Source organism: Cibotium barometz, chromosome 41 (genome assembly GCF_041138505.1).
Source record: "Cibotium barometz isolate CiBa-2024 chromosome 41, ASM4113850v1, whole genome shotgun sequence".
Taxonomy (NCBI): Eukaryota; Viridiplantae; Streptophyta; class Polypodiopsida; order Cyatheales; family Cibotiaceae; genus Cibotium; species Cibotium barometz.
In genome coordinates, this window is record NC_141086.1 from 4,601,595 (window position 1) to 4,620,695 (window position 19,101).

General features: G+C 43.8%; 1 protein-coding gene across 2 annotated transcripts in view; it reads left to right on the top strand.

Annotated features, from left to right (window-relative positions):
• LOC147614617 (protection of telomeres protein 1a-like) overlaps window positions 1–19,101 on the top strand; it is a 73,560-nt gene that overhangs the window by 40,087 nt on the left and 14,372 nt on the right. For both annotated transcript variants that reach the window (XR_015262932.1, XM_086779892.1), the window contains exon 4: window positions 867–934. Coding sequence is in view for 1 of the 2 variants with exons in the window: in XM_086779892.1 (XP_086636018.1) it covers window positions 867–934 (68 nt within the window). In the remaining variant the exon portion in view is untranslated. The remainder of the gene's footprint in view (window positions 1–866; window positions 935–19,101) is intronic.

The window sequence follows — 19,101 nt, forward strand, 5'->3', positions numbered from 1 at the left end:
ACTTCTTTGAAGACACAGAGACTACCGAAGTGGATATAACACTTGTTTCAACCTTACCCACATGGGATGACAAGTTGATACCAAGCAAGAGGATAACATTTTCAAGAATCAACACTGTAGAGAATTTCCCACATTCTTCTAACAACTTGGATGAGTACTTCACTACTCTCAAGCCAAACACTTCAGCAGCAGATACTATTCATGTATCATCGAGAGAATTCATGGTTTAACCTTTAGATTCTTCTATAGTGCAACATAGCCATGTCAACTTCAAGCCCAACATTTGGAAGTTGACAAAGAAGAAGACATTAAAGAATGATGCTACAACATGGGATTTAACATTTAAAGCACGACAACAAAACAATAGAGGAAACTTTTTCAATATTTCTCAGTGTGAGCTTCACCACAAGCATAAATGGCCTAATGACGAAGGTGACATCTACCAATATTTCCAGAACTCTTTCAATATTAGAAGTCTCTTATTTAGCCAATCTTATTTTAAGTGGGGAGGGAATTTCACGATTGTGAGTTGGTCTCTCTAACTACTCTTGATTAGCCTTCAAACATTGAAAGGACACCAACGAAGGGTCATACCCTATCACATGGGGCATCATTAAAGGACACATCTCTTCAAAGAGATGCATCTCTACGTCCAAAGACACGACAATTCGTTCAAGAGCCACACCCTTACACTAAGGGGTGTGCCTCTTCATTATCTTATGAAGGTATGTATATGTCATAGAACTTGATACAGTCAATAGTGTGAAAGATTTGTCAGCAGGCTCTTATATTATAAGGTTGCACTTTTGTGCTTGTTAAGTTCGTGAAAACCTGAACTCCCTCTTGATGTATACTGTATTTTGCAGGTGTGAGTGACTATCTTGTTCCAATCAATGGCATCAAGGAAGGGAGCTACTTTGACTTATGTTGCAAGGTACTCTTTCAGCCTATTGTCAAGCACAATTTAAGTTGTTCCGTGTCTAGCTAAGAACAAGAAAGAGGACTCTGAAGTTAGTTGTGTACTGCCACTACAAAGCGGCTTGTACAATTCATTTACTTCTGGATCTGGGGTGCCCTCAAGGCTCATCTAGACATTTTGGCTTTGAAATATGCTGTGTGCCTATGCGGGCTATGATTGTCACACCCTACATAAATATCTTTTTCCTTAGTGGATTTCTATAATTTTATTTTCTTTGCTGAATTAATACTTTTTTAATAGATATATGATGCAGTCATTCTTCACATTTGTGGAGAGCATCATTCCTGGTCTGGAAAGGTTATGCACATAGCTGGACCACAACAATCCACATGCACTGACATAGGGCAACATACATACATACTGTACGTATCATTTTTGTTTGGGACTTTGCCTGTTCGAATCCGAGTGTGGTAAGGAGCAACACCTGGTTGACTACTACCACCCTAGAAACCAATTCAAGCTGGCTGGCCCATGTGTACGGCTGGTATGAGCTGATGTCGATGCAGTGGTGTCGGTGTGGGTGGCTGATGTGGTGGATTGAGCAAGGGATAGAGATGGCACTGTTTGCATTGCAATACAAGGGATAGGGATGGCACTGTTTGCATTGCAGCACAAAACATAGTGTCAGATAACTTCCATGTAATCCTCGATGTACTTGCTTAGGGTCAGCATGGCTGATCCAAGACAATTGGCATTCTTGAACGTATCTAGGGATTTCTTCGAAGGATCACAATGATAAGGAGTCGTCATGATTTTAGAATGGAAATCATGCGAAGGCTCTAGCTTTTGTAGTGGTGCTTTGTAGTGATTATGAATACTCTAAGTGTCCAATATTTTTTTCTGGAAAAGAGACTTCTATTAAGTATGAAAATTTTTTACAAGAGGGGAGATTTCAGACCAGGCAAGGGGGAAATCTCAACCAATCTGGTGCCTTGTGCTGCCAGCGATGCCCCATATGAGAAAGTGAAAAAGATGCCACAATCCTATTCTCTCATGAATTGGCCACGTTTTCTCTCTACAACCCTCGAAGATCCCTGAATCCTGGCCCAAGTGGTCATGAGCGTGTGGATAATATCACACCAGATCCTGTAATGCACTATGAGGAGTAGCCATAGGTTGAGCAGCCACCATTCCTGTATTCACACAGAAGGTGTTATGGTCCATTTCGGTCCCTCCCAGAAACACACCCTGACTTTCTCATTGTCTCTTAATCAACCGTGTCCATTCATGAGAGCTCACAAAGGTCTGCCAAACTGTAACTCTCCAAATGTACCCTATGTATATACTAGTCCTCAGTTGTCTTGGCACATGACTTTGAGCATTGTTGCATGTCACAAAAGGAAAACACGTCCAGGAGCATAAGTTGAGAATTTCTAATGTACGTAACTGAAAGAATGGGTACCATGTTGTGATACCCACAAAGAAATGCTGCAATAACTGTACAACACTGTGTATGGACAGCAAGCATAAAGGAGAAAAGAAGATCACTGCTGAATATCACCAGAAAAGGTAGTACATGATGTGGAGCAGCATGAGGGAGGTCCTGTAGATGCTGCCTATCACTGCAAAAGCTGAAAAGAGAGATGATAACGAGGGTAAGCCTAGCCACCTTTATATAGGTGGGAGAGGAGCTGGTCGGCTAGAAGCAAATCAAAGGACTGGCCAGCAATGCATAAAAAATCTGCAATGATGCCTAAAAATAGGAAAAAAAATAGCAAAAAATATGTAGTGCCTAGATGCATATGCAGGGCTTCAAATGGAGCCAGATACAAGCATGAATGTGCATGGGAAAGTCCATTTGGGGATGAATAATTTCCAATAGTAACGATGTACATACAAATTTGTATATGTATTGAAAATAAAGATAGCATATTTATGTCCACTCAAAACCTTAGAACTCATACAATCATAATTAGCGTCCTTAGCCATTACAATGTGAATTGGACATAGATGACTATTTCATCTCCCCGAGTGATCTTTTTAAGGCACATGCCTCATAACATTATTCTATGCCATAAGCTTGGTGTATTCCGTAAGCTTGGTGAGTGTGATAGGATGTGTTAGAAAGATAGTTTTGAAATGTTCAGTTTGCGCTATCTGTGGCACTGCATAGAATAATAGTATGTTGGCATTGGAGAGCTTTGTGGCGGAGGTTGTGGCACTCGTACAGGGAAACGAAGATTTCCTCTTTTATTTGGCTTTCTCTACATGGTGGCCTTGCCACCAACCAGTGGAGATCACTCATCAGTGCTAGCCCAGCTTATCCGAAATGTGTAGGAGCTTCAGAGACAGTCTACCATTGCTTATGGGAGTGTAGGGAGGCACAAAGAATTTGGATTGCAGTAGCACACCTTTTTGGAAGGATGAGGAGAGATGCCTACATTTGTTTTGGTGTGCTATTGTTTGGTTGACACAGTCGGGCTTGCAAATCAGGTTTGAAGGGAATGACATACATATGGTCATGCACGTTACCCAAGGAGTGGGCCAGCGGTGCCGTCTTCAAGACATGCCAGAGTCAGGCTACGTACCCCTAGCATAGATTGCGATGGGAGATCATTGCTAGCATCACAGCCTCGCACATCTAGAAGGCTAGATGCACTGAGGCCATAGAGGGCACTCTAGAGTCTAGTTTATGATACACAGTGCACAGAGGCCATGGAGGGCACTCCATACTGAAAGATCCCTGCCTCCTCCGCGCAACAAATTCGGGGGTGCTAGCAGCGGAAGTAGCACTTCTTGCGCAGGGCAGAGCCTCTCACTCGGGCCTCACCCATGAATATCCGGACAAGAGACTAATCCCTCGATTCTTCCAAAACGGAACCCAAACTTCCCTTGCCCAGAAAGCACGGGCGATTCCTCCAGGAAAATCTATACTAACATAGTCAAGAGCCTTAACTAACCAAACTAATCCGACCGAACCTGTAAGTCACATGGTCCGGTTCAGTTTGACTTAATTTGGACAAGATTTGGACTAGTTTGGCTCCCTTTTTGATTTGGTTTGATCCAGGAGAGAGGAGAGAGAAAAATATCACAATTTTTTTGAAGTAAAAACCCTTCCACACATGTGAAAGAGGCGTCTACCTCAAGAGTCCCCCTTTCCTTACCAAGGAGTCAAAAATGCATCACTACTTCAAAATATCTCATTTTTTTAGTAATATCTCATAATTTTTAACTACTTAGTCAACTCTTCATCTTATGTAAGCATCACTACTTCAAAATATCTCATTTTTTTAGTAATATCTCATAATTTTTAACTACTTAGTCAACTCTTCATCTTATGTAAGCATTTACTCATTCTTGGGTATTTTCTTTTATTCTCTTGGATTTATCTCATCCCAATACTTGGATTAATCTGGTTGGCCCATTGGAACCTTAATTGGATCATAATCCAAAAATTTCTAAAAATGTAGACCCTTAAGCTAAGGTCCCTTGTACCATTTTTAATTAATTCCTAATGCACATTGGAAAGTTCATTTTGAACGTTTGTTTCAGGAGAATCTAATTTAGACACTAGGAGGATTTTTATATCCAAAGATATCTCAATTTAGGATTCTCTCTCTCTAGACGTAGCATTAGCTTCCCACTCCCCTAGTTGCTGCTTCCGGATGCTCCCTACTAATGTATTGTAGGGCTAGATACTTACCTTCAGTCCTTTCTTTTCTTTTTCAGATAGTGTATCAGATATCATATGGTTGTAACTTTGGTCTCATAGGTCACTTTGGCCTTTTGAAGACGTTAATATAACATTTCATTTCATTTCATTTCTCTCTAGGCCAAAACATGGTAAAACAAGATCTTCCTTCTATTTCAGAGGGGAATAATTACAAGATCAGAAGGGAAGGTTCTTACACCTTTACACCTCAAAAGCTGGAGGGAGGAATCTTACATCCTACCCCACTTAAAAACTCGAGATGTCCTCATCTCGCAGGTGGAGTATAATCTCTTTCATCTGCTTCCTCTTCAATCACTTCCAGCGTTATTGTCTTGGAAGTGGACGGCCGATTTAGGAGCATCTCTCTTTGACTTCCCCTATTCTAAGGCGGAGGTCTTGCATTACTTTGAATTGAAACTGATTTCCCTGATTTTGACGGAAAGGAACCTGATTACTCTGGAAGGAAGGAGCTGGAGTCTGGAATCTTGGTCCCTGACTTCCCTGCCCCGAAAACCTTGATCCAAAAGGAGTTGGGCAATCCATACTGCGATGTCCAAATCCTTGACAGTAGAATTTCACTTCTCTGCTCGAGGGTGGAACTTCTCAAGTTGAATTCCAGGAGATTGCGTTTCGAGAAAAAGACCTTTTTTTCATTCTGGAACTTCCCATATCCTGAGTTTGACCTTGTTGTCTCTTAGGCGGTGGAAAGTTGGAATCACCTTCCGAAGCTAGAAATCTTTTGAAAGATGATGGTGTTGGCTTTGGCGGGACCTTAACATCAAAGGCTTTGGCAAAATCCTTCGTCATCTGCACTGCTTCAGTCATGGAAACTGGCTTGGCATTCTTCACTAGGATATTCAAAGGTTCGTTCAGTCCCCGAATAAACTTGGCCATCAGTTGTTCTTCATCCAGCGGTGGCGAGTACTTGATGAGGAGAGCGAACGTTTGATGATATTCTTCAATAGTTCTACTTCCCTAGGTTAACTCTAAGAATTCATTCATCTTGGTTTTCAAAAAGCCGGGAGGACAGAATCTCTTCCTTAGGTAAATCTTGAGATCATTCCATGTCTGGGTTCTGTGTCTGGTGTTCCGAACATAAGAAGTCACCAAATCTCCATTCTGTAACCTATCCCAAATGTCTTTGAAATCTTCATCGGTGACATCGAAGTATTCTTCCATTGCTTCGATCCACTTCTCCACAGCCTCGCCCAAGTTTTTCCCTTCACCCTTGAAAGGTCCAGGTTGCGATCTATGAAGAGTTTTACGAACATCCGAGTCGAGCTCTTCCTTGTCGAGTTGGGAGTTAACATTCCCACCACGACGACCTCGATCCATGATCCTATCAATACGAAAATTCTTGTTAAGTCTCTTTTTTTTCCCCCAAATTAGAATCCAAATCAATTCATCAATTCTCAACCAGAATTCGAAAAAAAATCATATCAACCAGCATTCGAATTCATCCTCTAGATAACATTTTTGCTTATAACTTCAAGGTCTTAGATTTACTCGTATATATTGTCAGTAAAGAGCTACAGATACACCCACGGTATATACGGGTAGTCATGGTCCTTAGAGCTATAAGGTAAATACTATCATATCTAGGCCTCAAGTAAGTTAGGGATTCCACACAATTGCGGTACTTCCATCTAAAGACCCAATTTCTAATTTATGAATCTTCATTCTAAATATCAATTTGTATGAATTTCATCACACAATCACAATATTTTATTGGCATTTCATAAATTTTTGACATTTCTTGCTTCTTGGTTGATCCACTTTAGCCAATTCACTTTGATACCAGCTGAAAGATCCTTGTCCCCTCCGCGCAACGAATTCGGGGGTGCTAGCAACGGAAGGAAGTAGCACTTCTTGCACAGGGCAGAGCCTCTCACTCGGGGCCTCGTCCACCACAAATATCCGGACAAGAGACTAATCCCTCGGTTCTTCCAAAACCGAACCCAGAAAAACTTCCCTCGCCCAGAAAGCACGGGCGATTCCTCCAAGAAATTCTATACTAACGTAGTCAAGAGCCTTAACTAACCAAACTGATCCGACCGAACTTGTAAGTCACATGGTCTGATCAAGGGAAGAGACTTGCACTTGGATCATAGAGACCAACGCTTTTTTCCTCGTCAAGAGGCAAGTCAATAGTTCCTAGCTCATAGTACTCGAAAATATAATCACATAAGAAAATCCAGATGGACTCTCCGTTGAAGATCAGCAAGATCAACCAACAGATCCATATAAAAGAGCCATGGACTCATCCGTTGAGGACCAGCAAGGCCAATCAACCAGATCCATGCCCGAGTTCAGAAAACAACTCTAACACCTTGTTCCATTTTCTTTCCCAACTTACACGTGGGTATCTTCGGCGACCCAGAGCCCGAGCACCGTATGGTCAGCACCTTCTAGGCTTCTTTGCAGGTCACCTAGCGCTTCACTCATAGGCTGCTTCCTTGGTCCCTCATCCATCGTACCGGAATCTCACCATTTAAATCGAATCGAAGCTGGTCAAGACCTCAGCCGACCTTGCTACACGAGACGTGCTCCATTGGCTCTTCGTCAGCTGTTGCAACTTTATCACTTAGGTCTCCACGATCTTATTTACAAGATGGTCAAAATGCTTCCCCAGCATTCTTGACATAAAACAAGAATTTAAAAACAGGTTTCATAAATACAGTTTCTAATGAACTCTCATCTTTCCACATTGTTTCACATCATTTCTCGTTATTCCACATTCTTCTACATCAATTCACATTGCTTATTCCACATCCTGTCATATGTATTCCCATCGTCCTTCATGCATTCTCATCCAATCACATCATATTACATCTCATCACATCTATCCACATCTATCCTCATCACATCACACATCACAACATATCCACATCATATCTCATTCATTCGTTCAGATCTACATCACTTCACATCCACATATCATCACATCACGTTCACATCTATTTACATCACTTCACATCCATTCACATTTACCCAAGTCCACATCACATCTCATCTCATCTATCCACATCATATCTCATCTATTCATATCTGACCAGATCCACATCACATCACATCCGTTCACGTCTCATTACATCACATTCACATCTCACCACATCCACTCACATCTCATCACATCCATCACACTCATTCACATCCCACATTCATTCACATCTCGTCACATCCATCCTCATCTTATCACATCTCGTTCACATCCATCCACATCCTATCTCATTCATTCCATCCACATTACATCACATCCACATCTATCCATATCACACCACATCCATTCACATCTCATCACATTCATCCACATCCATTCGTTCATTTACATTCACATCTAACCACATCCATTCATTCATTCATATGCATATCTATCACATCATATCTCATTCTCATCCATTTACATCACATCACATCCTTTCACATATCATCACATCTCATTCTCATTTATTTACATCACATCACATCCTTTTACATATCATCACATTTTATTCACATCTCATCACATTCACATCCACATCCATTTACATCACATCGCATCCCATCCACATCCATTTACATCACATCACATCTCATCCACATCTCATCACATCTTATCACATTGTATTCACATCTTATTACATCGCATGCATATCTTATCACATTGCATTCACATCTTATTACATCGCATGCATATCTTATCACATCGCATTCACATCCATTTAGTACCGTTTTCTACTTTCGATACCAATAGGACTTTTCTAAGTTTTCGTCCTTGACCTAGTTAAAGTTACTTTTTCTCGATATATATTCTCATATTCTTTCTTAAATTTCTCAAGTGAAATATATTCAATATTCTTCTTTTGAGTAAAAGATTCATGGGATTTACAAAAATCAATTCTACCCATATTTCTTAATAAAATTAATAATGCTTTAAATTTCACTTTTGATAAATACTCATAATTTGAATTATGCCAAAAATTTCTCTTTTACCATTTTATTACTTGGATCTCAAATATCATGGAAATTCCTCTTTTTGCATAAAAATAAATTTATCAAAAATTTCTTTTTGTATAAAAATAAATTTATCAAAAATTTCTCTTTAACCAATTAATTACTTAGATCTCAAATATCATGAGAATTGCTCTTTTTGCATAAAAATAAATTTATCAAAATTTACTCTTTTCTCATAATCAATTAATTATGCATAATTACCAAAAAAAATCTCATGAATATAATGAAAATCACTCTTTTTGCATAGGATGTCCAATCCTAGAATATGGTAGGAAGTCCTCTTTTAGCATTATGCATAAAAATAAGATATGTATTATTTTTTGAAAATTTTTCCATAGCTTCGTTGCTATTACTAATAATTCTTAATTTTTTTTCTAAAGAATAAAAGCTTGTAATGAAAATATGATAGTAGTTCCTTTTTTATGGTTAAAATCAAACTATGAATTTAAAGCATAATTTTAACTATAATCATAAAGTTAATTATGATTATCTCACTAGATTAAGCTAATTCCATTTTACTCTTTTTCCAAATTGAGAGGATAATCTATTTCTCATTTAGAATCAATCAAAGTAGTTTTTAACTACTTATAAATAATCTAAAAGAAATAATCATTATTTTGTTAATATAAAATCATAAAAATATCATTTTCTTAGTCTCTAGCTTATCAAGCCTAGAGTTTAGCTTTGAATTAAGATACTATCATTGAGAAGCATTATTTTTCAAGGGATTTAGCCATAAAGATGGCTATTCTTTTAGAGAGAGAGAGATTTACTTAAAGAAAGTATTACAAATAAGCATAAAGATTAACTTTCTTTTAATTAAGCATTAAGACTTTAAGGGAAAGCTTGATTTGAATTAAAACAATCATTTAGAAAGCTTCTCAAGCTTGGGAGGGATTGAGAAGAAGAAAGTTATTAAGAAAATTGAAAAAAAAACATAAAAATTGATTTTACCTTCAAGTTTAGCTTGATTCTCTAATTGCAGTGAAGTCCCGGATCAATTAATTGGTCCACCAAGAGGAGAAAAGCAACTTCAAGAGTTGTTGTAGAGAGAGAGAGCTTCAAGCTCCTACGAGAGGAAAATTTAAAGGATAATAGAAAATATGATTATTTTAATATAATACTGGTATAGTATAGCTCCAATATTTTTTTACAAAAGACTGAGGATCTATTTATAGATGAGGAAGGCCAGTCCAACTGGGTTCTAGAATTTTCTAGGTTCAGTTTGACTCAATTTGTTCCTGATTAGCCTCTGTACCTGGCTGATGCAAGAGCTCGAGAGGATCCAGCAAGACGTGATGTACCACATGGTCTCTAAAAGCACATGATTTGTCACCACCACCCTCCCAGCCAAGCATAGCCGAGCTGTACTCCAATACAAAAGCTTCTTCCGAATGCTCAGAAGAAGCGGGGCGATCTGTTGCTCAGGTGACAAATCAAGTCCAATCTGGCAACCCAAATACCGCACTGCTGTGCCAGGAGGAATCCATCTAAAACTCGGGTCTAGGCTCCATGCCGGAGCGGGAGCGCTACTGATCCAAAAGGCCACTGTCTTGCACCAATTGATCAATGCTCCCGAAGCTGCACCAAAAACCTGTAGCGACTGCTCTGCCCTCTGAAGATTGGCCTCCTGGCCATGCAAAAACAATCCCGTGTCATCAGCAAACTCAGAATCGAGCAGGTCCTCACCCCGGACTGGGAGCTGGAGTCCTCTCAATCCAACCTCCTCTGCTGTCAGATACATGCTCATAGCCTCAGCAAAGAAGAGAAAAAGAAAAGGGGCGAGAGGGCACCCCTGAACAGACTGATCTGGTCAACTCAAAACTCGGCCCCCGTCCTCCTGCCATCAGCACCTGGCTACGAGCTGTGGAATATAGAGCCGCCACTCCTCAAATCCAAACTGGCTCAAAACCCAGGCGAAGCATAGTGCCCTCTAAGAAACCCCAATCGACTCTATCGTATGCCTTCTCAAAATCGAGAAACATCACGACCACGTCCTCATCGAGAAATCTAGCTCGGGCCGTCGCCTCCCAGAAGGTGAAAATGTTGTCGAGGATACTGCGCTCCTTGATGAATCCTGTCTAGGTAGCATGAATCAGCTCCCCAAGGAAGGGCTGGATCCTCAAACTCAAGGCCTTTGCTAGGACCTTGTAGACAGTATTGAGGATCGTAATAGGTCTCCAATGCCGAATATCATCTGACACTCCCTCCCCCTTGGGGATAAGAAAGATCAAGCCCTCGGAAAAGCTCTGTGGCATCACCCCAGTGTCCAAAACATACAGAAAGCCTCTCCAGAGGCCTGGCCCCAAAAGGTCCCAATAGCGCATAAAAAAGGCAGGCGTCAATCTGTCCTCCCCAGGGCAGCTATGGTGCGGAAGGACCCTCAAAGCCTCAACAAGCTCATCCTCTGAAAGAGGCTCACCCAGAACTGTGCGCATACGATCTGTGACCCCCCTCTGCACATGGGCACACACAGTCTGTCTGCAAGCATCACGTGCCTCCGTGGCTGGCTCCGCTGAAAGCAGGTCTCTATAGAACTCACTGGCAATGGCTCTAATCTTCTCGGGCTCAGTGGCTAAAGATCCGTCCTGCCTCCTAAGCTGGCATACTCCTGCTCGAGCATGGCGGGGTCCGGTAATCTCAAAGAACTCCCCAATCACTCTATCACTAAGCTGCGTCCACTGAGAGGCCTAGCGATGATAGTAGAACTCATGTCTCTGCTCCTCTGCCTCTCTAACCTCCTGGCGTGCCTGGCTCAGCTGGGACGCCACCCACTCACATGTAGGCTGCTGCTCCTGAAGGCGCTAGAGCGAAGCAAGGCTACGTCTCAAGCGACGCTCCCGCTCTCGTGTCTCTCCCAGCCGTGTCAAGGCTACAGTGTGCAAAAAAGAGCTGAGCTCGATGAGTCCCTGGGCACACTGGCCTGCTGCATCCAGGTTAGAGCTCTGGCTATCATGCCATATCCTCTCAATGTCCTCAGAAAGACTGGGACCTGTAAGTATCCTCTCTGGGATCCTCAACTGCAAGCTGGTCTCCCGTGTCCTCTCCTCAAGTGTCAAAATAACTGGCGCATGGTCTGAAAAAGAGGTGCCAGCGAGAATGCCAACGGAGCCCCCATGCTCCCCGAACCTGTCGCCCACATAGAAGCGATCAATCCGTGATAGATTAGTCCCTCCCTGCCGGCGATCCGACCGAGAGAAACTAAGACTATCCTGAGAGTGGGAGAAAGCCTCATGGTGCCATGCATCAGTGATCCTCAGTGTCATGCAAAATCGCTCCCAAGCTGCAAGCTCCGTGCCGTGCACTGTGACATGACTGCCTCACACCCTATCGGCCGGGTCCTCAAGCATGTTGAAATCTCCCCCGACACACCAATGTGCGGCCTCGGGCAAGGCATCTGTAACAAGGGTCCAGAACTCTGCTTTGGCACTAGCATGGTTGGGCGCATAGACATTGAGCACGCCAAAGAGCTCATCGTGCATCCTCAAAATAACATACTGTGCTCTACCAGGCACAATGACCCCGCGATCCACAATGGCCTGCCGCCATACATTCGCAATGACCATACATACTCCTCCCTGCCCACCCAAGGGGGCAAATCCTACAGACCAAAATGTGTCCCATCTACCAGGCATCACCGAACCATACCTCCGAATCCTGCTCTCACTCAAATGGTGTTCCTGCATCATCAGAATATCAATACTGCCCCCAACCAGGCATCTCTGAAGCCTGCCTCAAGCAACCACGATAACGTACATAGTGTGCGCTGCCAAGGCCCTGTACATCCCATGAGGTGGAGGCTGTCTCAGCCATACGGCGGGCCTTCGCAAGCGGCTTGGATGGAGAATAGTCCCCATCCGAGCGGCTGCGAATCTGCCCACCCGGTGTGTTGCAAGAATCTCGGATCAGGCGCCAGTTGGCTGTGTCCCATGGCGACTGCCTCCCGCTCTGAGAGAGCAACCTCGTGAATGCATACATAACCAGGGTCGCGTGCTAGGTCTGCCACTATGCGAACCACCAAATGTCGAATCCCTGAGGCATCCGCACTCCCGGTATCAAAGAAATGAGCCAGCTCCCAGAGTCGGCCTATCACGTCTGTCATCTCCAGATCACTCACATGGTGTGAAAACTCAACTGTCTGAGTCTTCAAAATGCTAAGAGCGAGATCCAGAGTCCACTCCCGGTCGCTAGTGCCACAAAGAGGGAAGGAGAAGGCCACCGCTGAATCAAGTGCCTCCTCCTCTCGGGCCGGAGGTATCACCACATGAACTTTGATGGGTGCTGGCTCATGGGGACCCTCCGCTCCAAAAAGTCGTGTGAAGGAGTAGTCAAAAGCCTCCGAGCGCTGTCTAGTGTCAAGACTACTCAGCCGACTGCTGCGGATAGAGGATATCCGTGAAGCCCGAATCGGCATAGCAGGCCTCCTCTGCGGTGCACGAGCAAGGTCGGTGCTCAGTGCCCGCCGGACTGCAGGTGAGCGCCAGGGTACTGCCAGGGCCTCCCGGGGAGCTGAGGCGAGCGGAGGGGGAGGAGGGGGGGGGAGAAGGGGACAAAACGGGGGCGGGAACGGGAGGAGGCGAAGGTGGAAGCGAGGCGGGAGGGGGGAACGGGGGAGGGGGGGTGGGGGCGAAGGAGGGGGTGCTGGCATCTCCTGATCCTCTGAAACCGATCCCGTCAAGTGGGAAAGACTCAATTGGACACCTACACGTTTAATAGCACAACTTTAAAACCACAAATATGAAATGGACAACTTAAAACAACTTGAAATTTAAATGAACAGAAATGGAAAGATGGACACCAGCACTGGGGCCGGAACGGGCCGACCCCCCCCTCAATATATGATATATTTATTGGGAGTATTTAAAGAATACAATGCTCCACGGGTTCTGAGAACCAGATCATGTCCATGTACATATGAAAACAGTACTAAACAAATAGCTCGAATTTCGATGTAGAAAAACTCGGAGCAGAACGACCACTAGTGTGGTCCAATCACTACGGTCCTGTGCTTTCACTGGACTCCGCGGAGAGCACCACACTGGTGTTCCGAGACCACGCACAGACAGGCGCTCTCGTACTAACGCCTGGCTCTCCCGATCTCAGCACCTTTGGACCGAGGTTCGCCCATATAGCTTGGACAACCCGGCACCGAACGGGTGTAGGCCGAGCAGGACGAATCTTTTACCAGATTTAAACATATAAATGCTTTACTCAAATCTGAAAATCACTTACTTGTAGATGGTTGATAGGAAACCAATACTTGTGGTTTGCTGAGGATGAAACCACCCTTGTTGAAGAAAGAGTAGCCTCGTAAAGACTCACCAAGACAAGTACCACTGATGAAGATTCAGCCGCCTGAGAGTATGAGAGAAACAGCCACTAGGAAGCGCCTGGTTGCAAAGAGCCGGCTGACTGTAGGAAGGGAAACGTAGCCCTCAAAAGGTGGCAGCTGCTGTGCAGGGTAGGCAGCCGCCTATTGGAGAGGAAGGAGGGTGTAGTATGCAGCCTGCAGGTAACTCCAGTGCTGAGTAGGGGGCAGCGCAGCCTACGGTGCAGTCGCCTGTAGAGTGGAGGGAGAAACAGTCGCTTCCTTGGGAGGTGTAACAGCCACCAGATGCTGTAGATGAAAGAGCAGCCCACAGGATGACCAGCGCGGCCAGCAACAGAGTCAGCCGCCTGTAGAGGAATGGAGCGCAGTCTGCTGTTGTAGGAGATGGTTGCAGCCAGCCCCCTGTAGAGAGAGAGGCAGTCGCCTGTAAGGGATGGTTGCAGCCAGACGCCTGTAGAGAGAGGCAGTCGCCTGCTGTGGTACAGCCGTACAGAAGAAACCGCCTGCTGTGGTACAGCCGTACAGAGAGAGAGATTACACCGAAGATAGAGGGTCGCCGGCCTGTCTTTCTCCACGATGAAGGAAGCGAGTCCTCCCTTACGAAAGGTGGTGATGTTTTTTTGTAAGGTTTGAAGAGGGAGTTAATACTTGAGATTCCCACGCATGCATGAAGGGGACTAGTGGGGGTTGGTGACCATGCCCACCCCCACACTCACTTAAAAGTGAGGCTCCCCACCTTGGCCCCAAAGTGGGTGCCCAAAGGGGGTGCCCACTTTTAAATAAGTGTGGACCCCTAACCTTATAAATCAAAGGGTTAGTATTTAAAACATTAAAACAAACATGTGCGATATACTTACCACCTGTTCACATGCACTGAAACTTGTCAGAATACAGGGCACACTTCACGACTCACTGGCAGGCGTCCCCGCTCAGTAAGTAACACGTCAGGCAGGCAAACACACGAATACATGTCATGCGAAAACAGTTTCAAACATGCAAAGTATGTGTGCATGTGCAAAAAGTAACATGGACATATCTCCCGTTCATGGAACATGTACAAAATATCTGTCGGCACAAAACTGGCACGACATAAAACATAAAAACCTGGTCTTCCTATGGAGTGACAGTCCCATAGGTAAGACACAGTTCCAGGCACGAGTTTCCCTAGGTGTGACAGTCCCATAGGTAAAACACGGCACGAATACTGGCTCTTCCATGGCGTGACAGTCCCATGGATCGAACACAGTCCAGGTCATACACGGGTGGCACTAATCTGGCTCCCGTCCATACGACACCATCCTGCTAACACACGGGTGGCACCAGTCTGGCTCCCGTCCATGTCAGCAAAATACTGGCCTCTTCACATGAGACACCGGCCTGGCCTCAAGTGAACGAGACGCAAAAATGTGGGAATGGACCAAATGGTCGGCCAATTGGTGACATCCCCCCGGGCTTCTAAAGAGTTGACCTCAACTTAAAAGCCTCAAGATATGCCTGCAACAATTGCGGATAATCTGCAAAATAATCCTCATTTACCCACTTGGCATCAATAGGCAAATAATTTTTAAACTTCACAAGGTATCTCCTGGAAAGCTTTCCTGCAGGTAGGTTTCTCTCCTTGTGAAAAACAATCTGTTCTGGCTGGAGGATCTCCTCAAGCTCTTCAATTTCTGGCGGATCTTCTGTGACAGGCTCATCAGGATCTGGCCCCACATATTTCCGAAATAGACTCACATGAAAAGCATTGTGAATCTTCCAATGACTAGGTAAAGCAAGCCTGTAGGACACTTCATTGATTTTGTGAATCACCTTGAAGGGTCCATAATAGCGAGGAGAAAGCTTAGGATATGATCCTTCTCGTCCTGGCCTCTTCCGAAGCCTAGCCTTCTCAAATTTCAGCAATACCCAATCACCTTCTTTGACTTCCATGTCCCTTCTATGCTTGTCAGCAGCCTTTTTATGCTTATCCTGAGATCTTGCAATGGCTGTCCGCACCTGACTAAAGGCAACATCCAAGTCACGAACATATTCATCAGCTGCAAAAATCTCATCCTTGGTACGAAGGATGGGTGGCAAGACCACTCTGCCATAAATAATCTCAAACGGAGCCTTTCCTGTGGAAGCATGGATTGTATTGTTGTAGGCAAACTCAACAAGTGGAAGATACTTCTCCCATGCACTCTTTTGATCTGCCACATAACACTTCAACAAATCCAACACAGCTGAATTTGCAGCTTCACTTTGGCCATCCGTTTGGGGATGATAAGCTGATGAAAACTCAAGCTTAGTACCCATATTATCAAACAAAGCCCTCCAAAATAGGCTTGTAGTCCTGGGATCTCTATCCCCAACAATGGATTTAGGCATACCATGATGCTTAAAAATATTAGCAAGAAAAAGCTTTACCATATGATCAGCTTTGATGGTTTTCTTGACGGGCAAGAAGTGAGCTTGCTTGCTAAACCTGTCCACAATAGTCCAAATAGCATCATTCCCATGCTGGGATCTAGGCAAATCCATAATAAAATCCATCGTGATACTTTCCCAAGGTTGCGAGGGAATAGGCAATGGCTGAAGCAAACCTGGAGGCTTTTGCCTGTCAAATTTCACCTTTTGGCAAGTAATACATGCACGCACATAAGCCTCAATGTCTTTACGCATGCTTGGCCAAAAGAAATACCTCTGAATCATGCGAGTAGTAGGCATTATACCTCTATGACCAGCATAAGGTGGAGCATGACATTCGTCCATAACCTTTGGACGGAAATCCTTCACCACACATAGGCAATTATCCTTCATGAGATAACCCTCATTGATAACATAAGAGGCATGTGAATGACCAGCCATCAAATCAGTCCATACATGGCAAAAATCAGCATCCAAATGATACAAATTTCTCATAGCAGATAGATCTCCATGAGAGGCCACTGAGACTGCAGCAATATAAGGCCTCCTAGATAGTGCATCGGCCACTACATTTTTCTTTCCTGGAGTATGCACAATCTGAAAATGAAACATGGAAAGAAAATTTGCCATTCTCATTTGCTTCTCTGAAAGCTTGGTTTGAGATAGAAAGTATCTCAAGCTTTGATGATCTGTCTTGACTACAAATTCAGCCCCAAGAAGGTAGTGTTTCCAAATCTTTAAGGCGTGAATCACAGCCAAGAGCTCTTTCTCATAGATATCCATATGAAGCTCAGCATCATGCAAACGACGACTCTCGTATGCAACTGCATGCCCTTCTTGATTTAGGACAGCTCCTATGCAATCACCACAAGCATCACATTCAACCACGAATGACTTGTGCAAGTCAGGAACAATCAATACTGGTCCACATATGATCGCATGCTTGAGTTGCAAGAAAGCATCCTGTTCCTTTGAAGTCCATTTGAAAACAGTTTTCTTCTTCGTGAGATCATGTAGAGGAGTGGCAATCATGGCAAAATGCCTTATGAAACGCCTGTAATACGAACATAATCCCAGAAAACTACGTACTTGATGTACGTTTTGCAGTTCGGGCCAATTCTGAATAGTCTCTATCTTTGCAGGATCCATTGTAACTCCATCCTTGGATACAATATGTCCCAGATAATGAATCTCTGAAAGGAAAAACTCACTTTTCTTGGCATTGACGAAAAGTTTATGCTTCCGCAACTCTTCGAACACTGTGACCAAATGAGTTCTGTGTTCCTGCTCATTCTTGGAGAAAACCAAGATATCATCAAAGAAGACTCCTGTAAACTTGCGATGGGATCGGAATATCCTATCCATCATACGATTAAAAGTAGCAGGAGCATTGGTGAGACCAAAAGGCATTACCAAGAATTCATATAATCCGAAGGCTGTCCTGAATGCAGTCTTATGGACATCTTGTGGCACCACGCGGATCTGGTGATAACCACTCTTCAAATCAAGTCTGCTAAAGCAAGCTGAGCCATCAAGCTTATCCAAGATATCATCAATACGTGGAATTGGAAATCTGTTCTTGATGGTAAGCTTGTTCAAAGCCCTATAGTCCACACACATACGGAATGATCCGTCCTTCTTTTGAACTAGAAGCACAGGAGAGCAGTAAGGTGAGGAACTGGGCTGAACCAAACCTTTCTCTAAAAGCTCGTTTACCTGCTTCATAATTTCTTCTTGTTGTGCAGCACTCACTCGGTATGCGGGTTTGTTAGGAGGAGAACTACCTGGCACAAGATCTATACGGTGATCTTCGGGCCTTTGGGGAGGTAATTCACCTGGCAATGAGTCAGCAAAACAGTCTTTGAATGCATTAAGAAAATTCAGCCTATCATTAGACATAGCATCCACAATTTGATGATTTGGCACAAGACTATCACGCACAAAAACCAAGTACGCTGAAAGACTCTTTTTCATTGCTTTATTAATTTGGATGTGTGATACAACTGGGATAGAATCCCCTTCTTTGCCAGCATCAATAAAGTGCATGCGGCCTTTATGCATAAAAGAAATCATATTAGACTTGTAGTCTTTGCGGGGCTCAAGTCTATGATGCCACGGCTTGCCCAACAATACATCACATCCATTCAGAGGAGCAACTAAGAAATGCTCATTATCCAGATAGCCCTGAATATGAATACGCAACTTCCCAATCAAAGGGGTAACCTGCACCTCTTTGCCAATAAATGCAGCTTCAGCTTCAATCTGAGGTCCCATGTTTTCAACCTCAATACCCAATGCAGCTGCCATTTGCATAGAGATGAAATTGTCAGTTGCACAGTCATCAAACATAAAGAGTGCGGGCTGATCCTTAACTTGCCCCCAAGCCTTGCAAACCATACGCTCTTTAGCATCATGACCTGTATTACCTTGCACATCAGGAACTGCATGAACATTTGCTTTGGTGTGCTTGTCCTCGTGCTTTGGTTTGCGATCTGGGCATTGCCGAAACATGTGGTCTTTGCTACCACAAGAAAAGCATTTTCCATCCTTAGCATATTGCTCTCTTTGCTCCGGAGTTAATCCAAATTTGTTCTTCCTTGGGCCCTGTTCTTTATTTTCAGCTTTACCACCCTTGTAGGACTCCCGGAAGTTCTTTTTAGATGGCTGTCCGCCCTTTTGCTGATTTGGGGCAGCCTTGTCCTTCGCCTTGGAACCTCCTTGATCCTGCTTGATCTTGAGCAC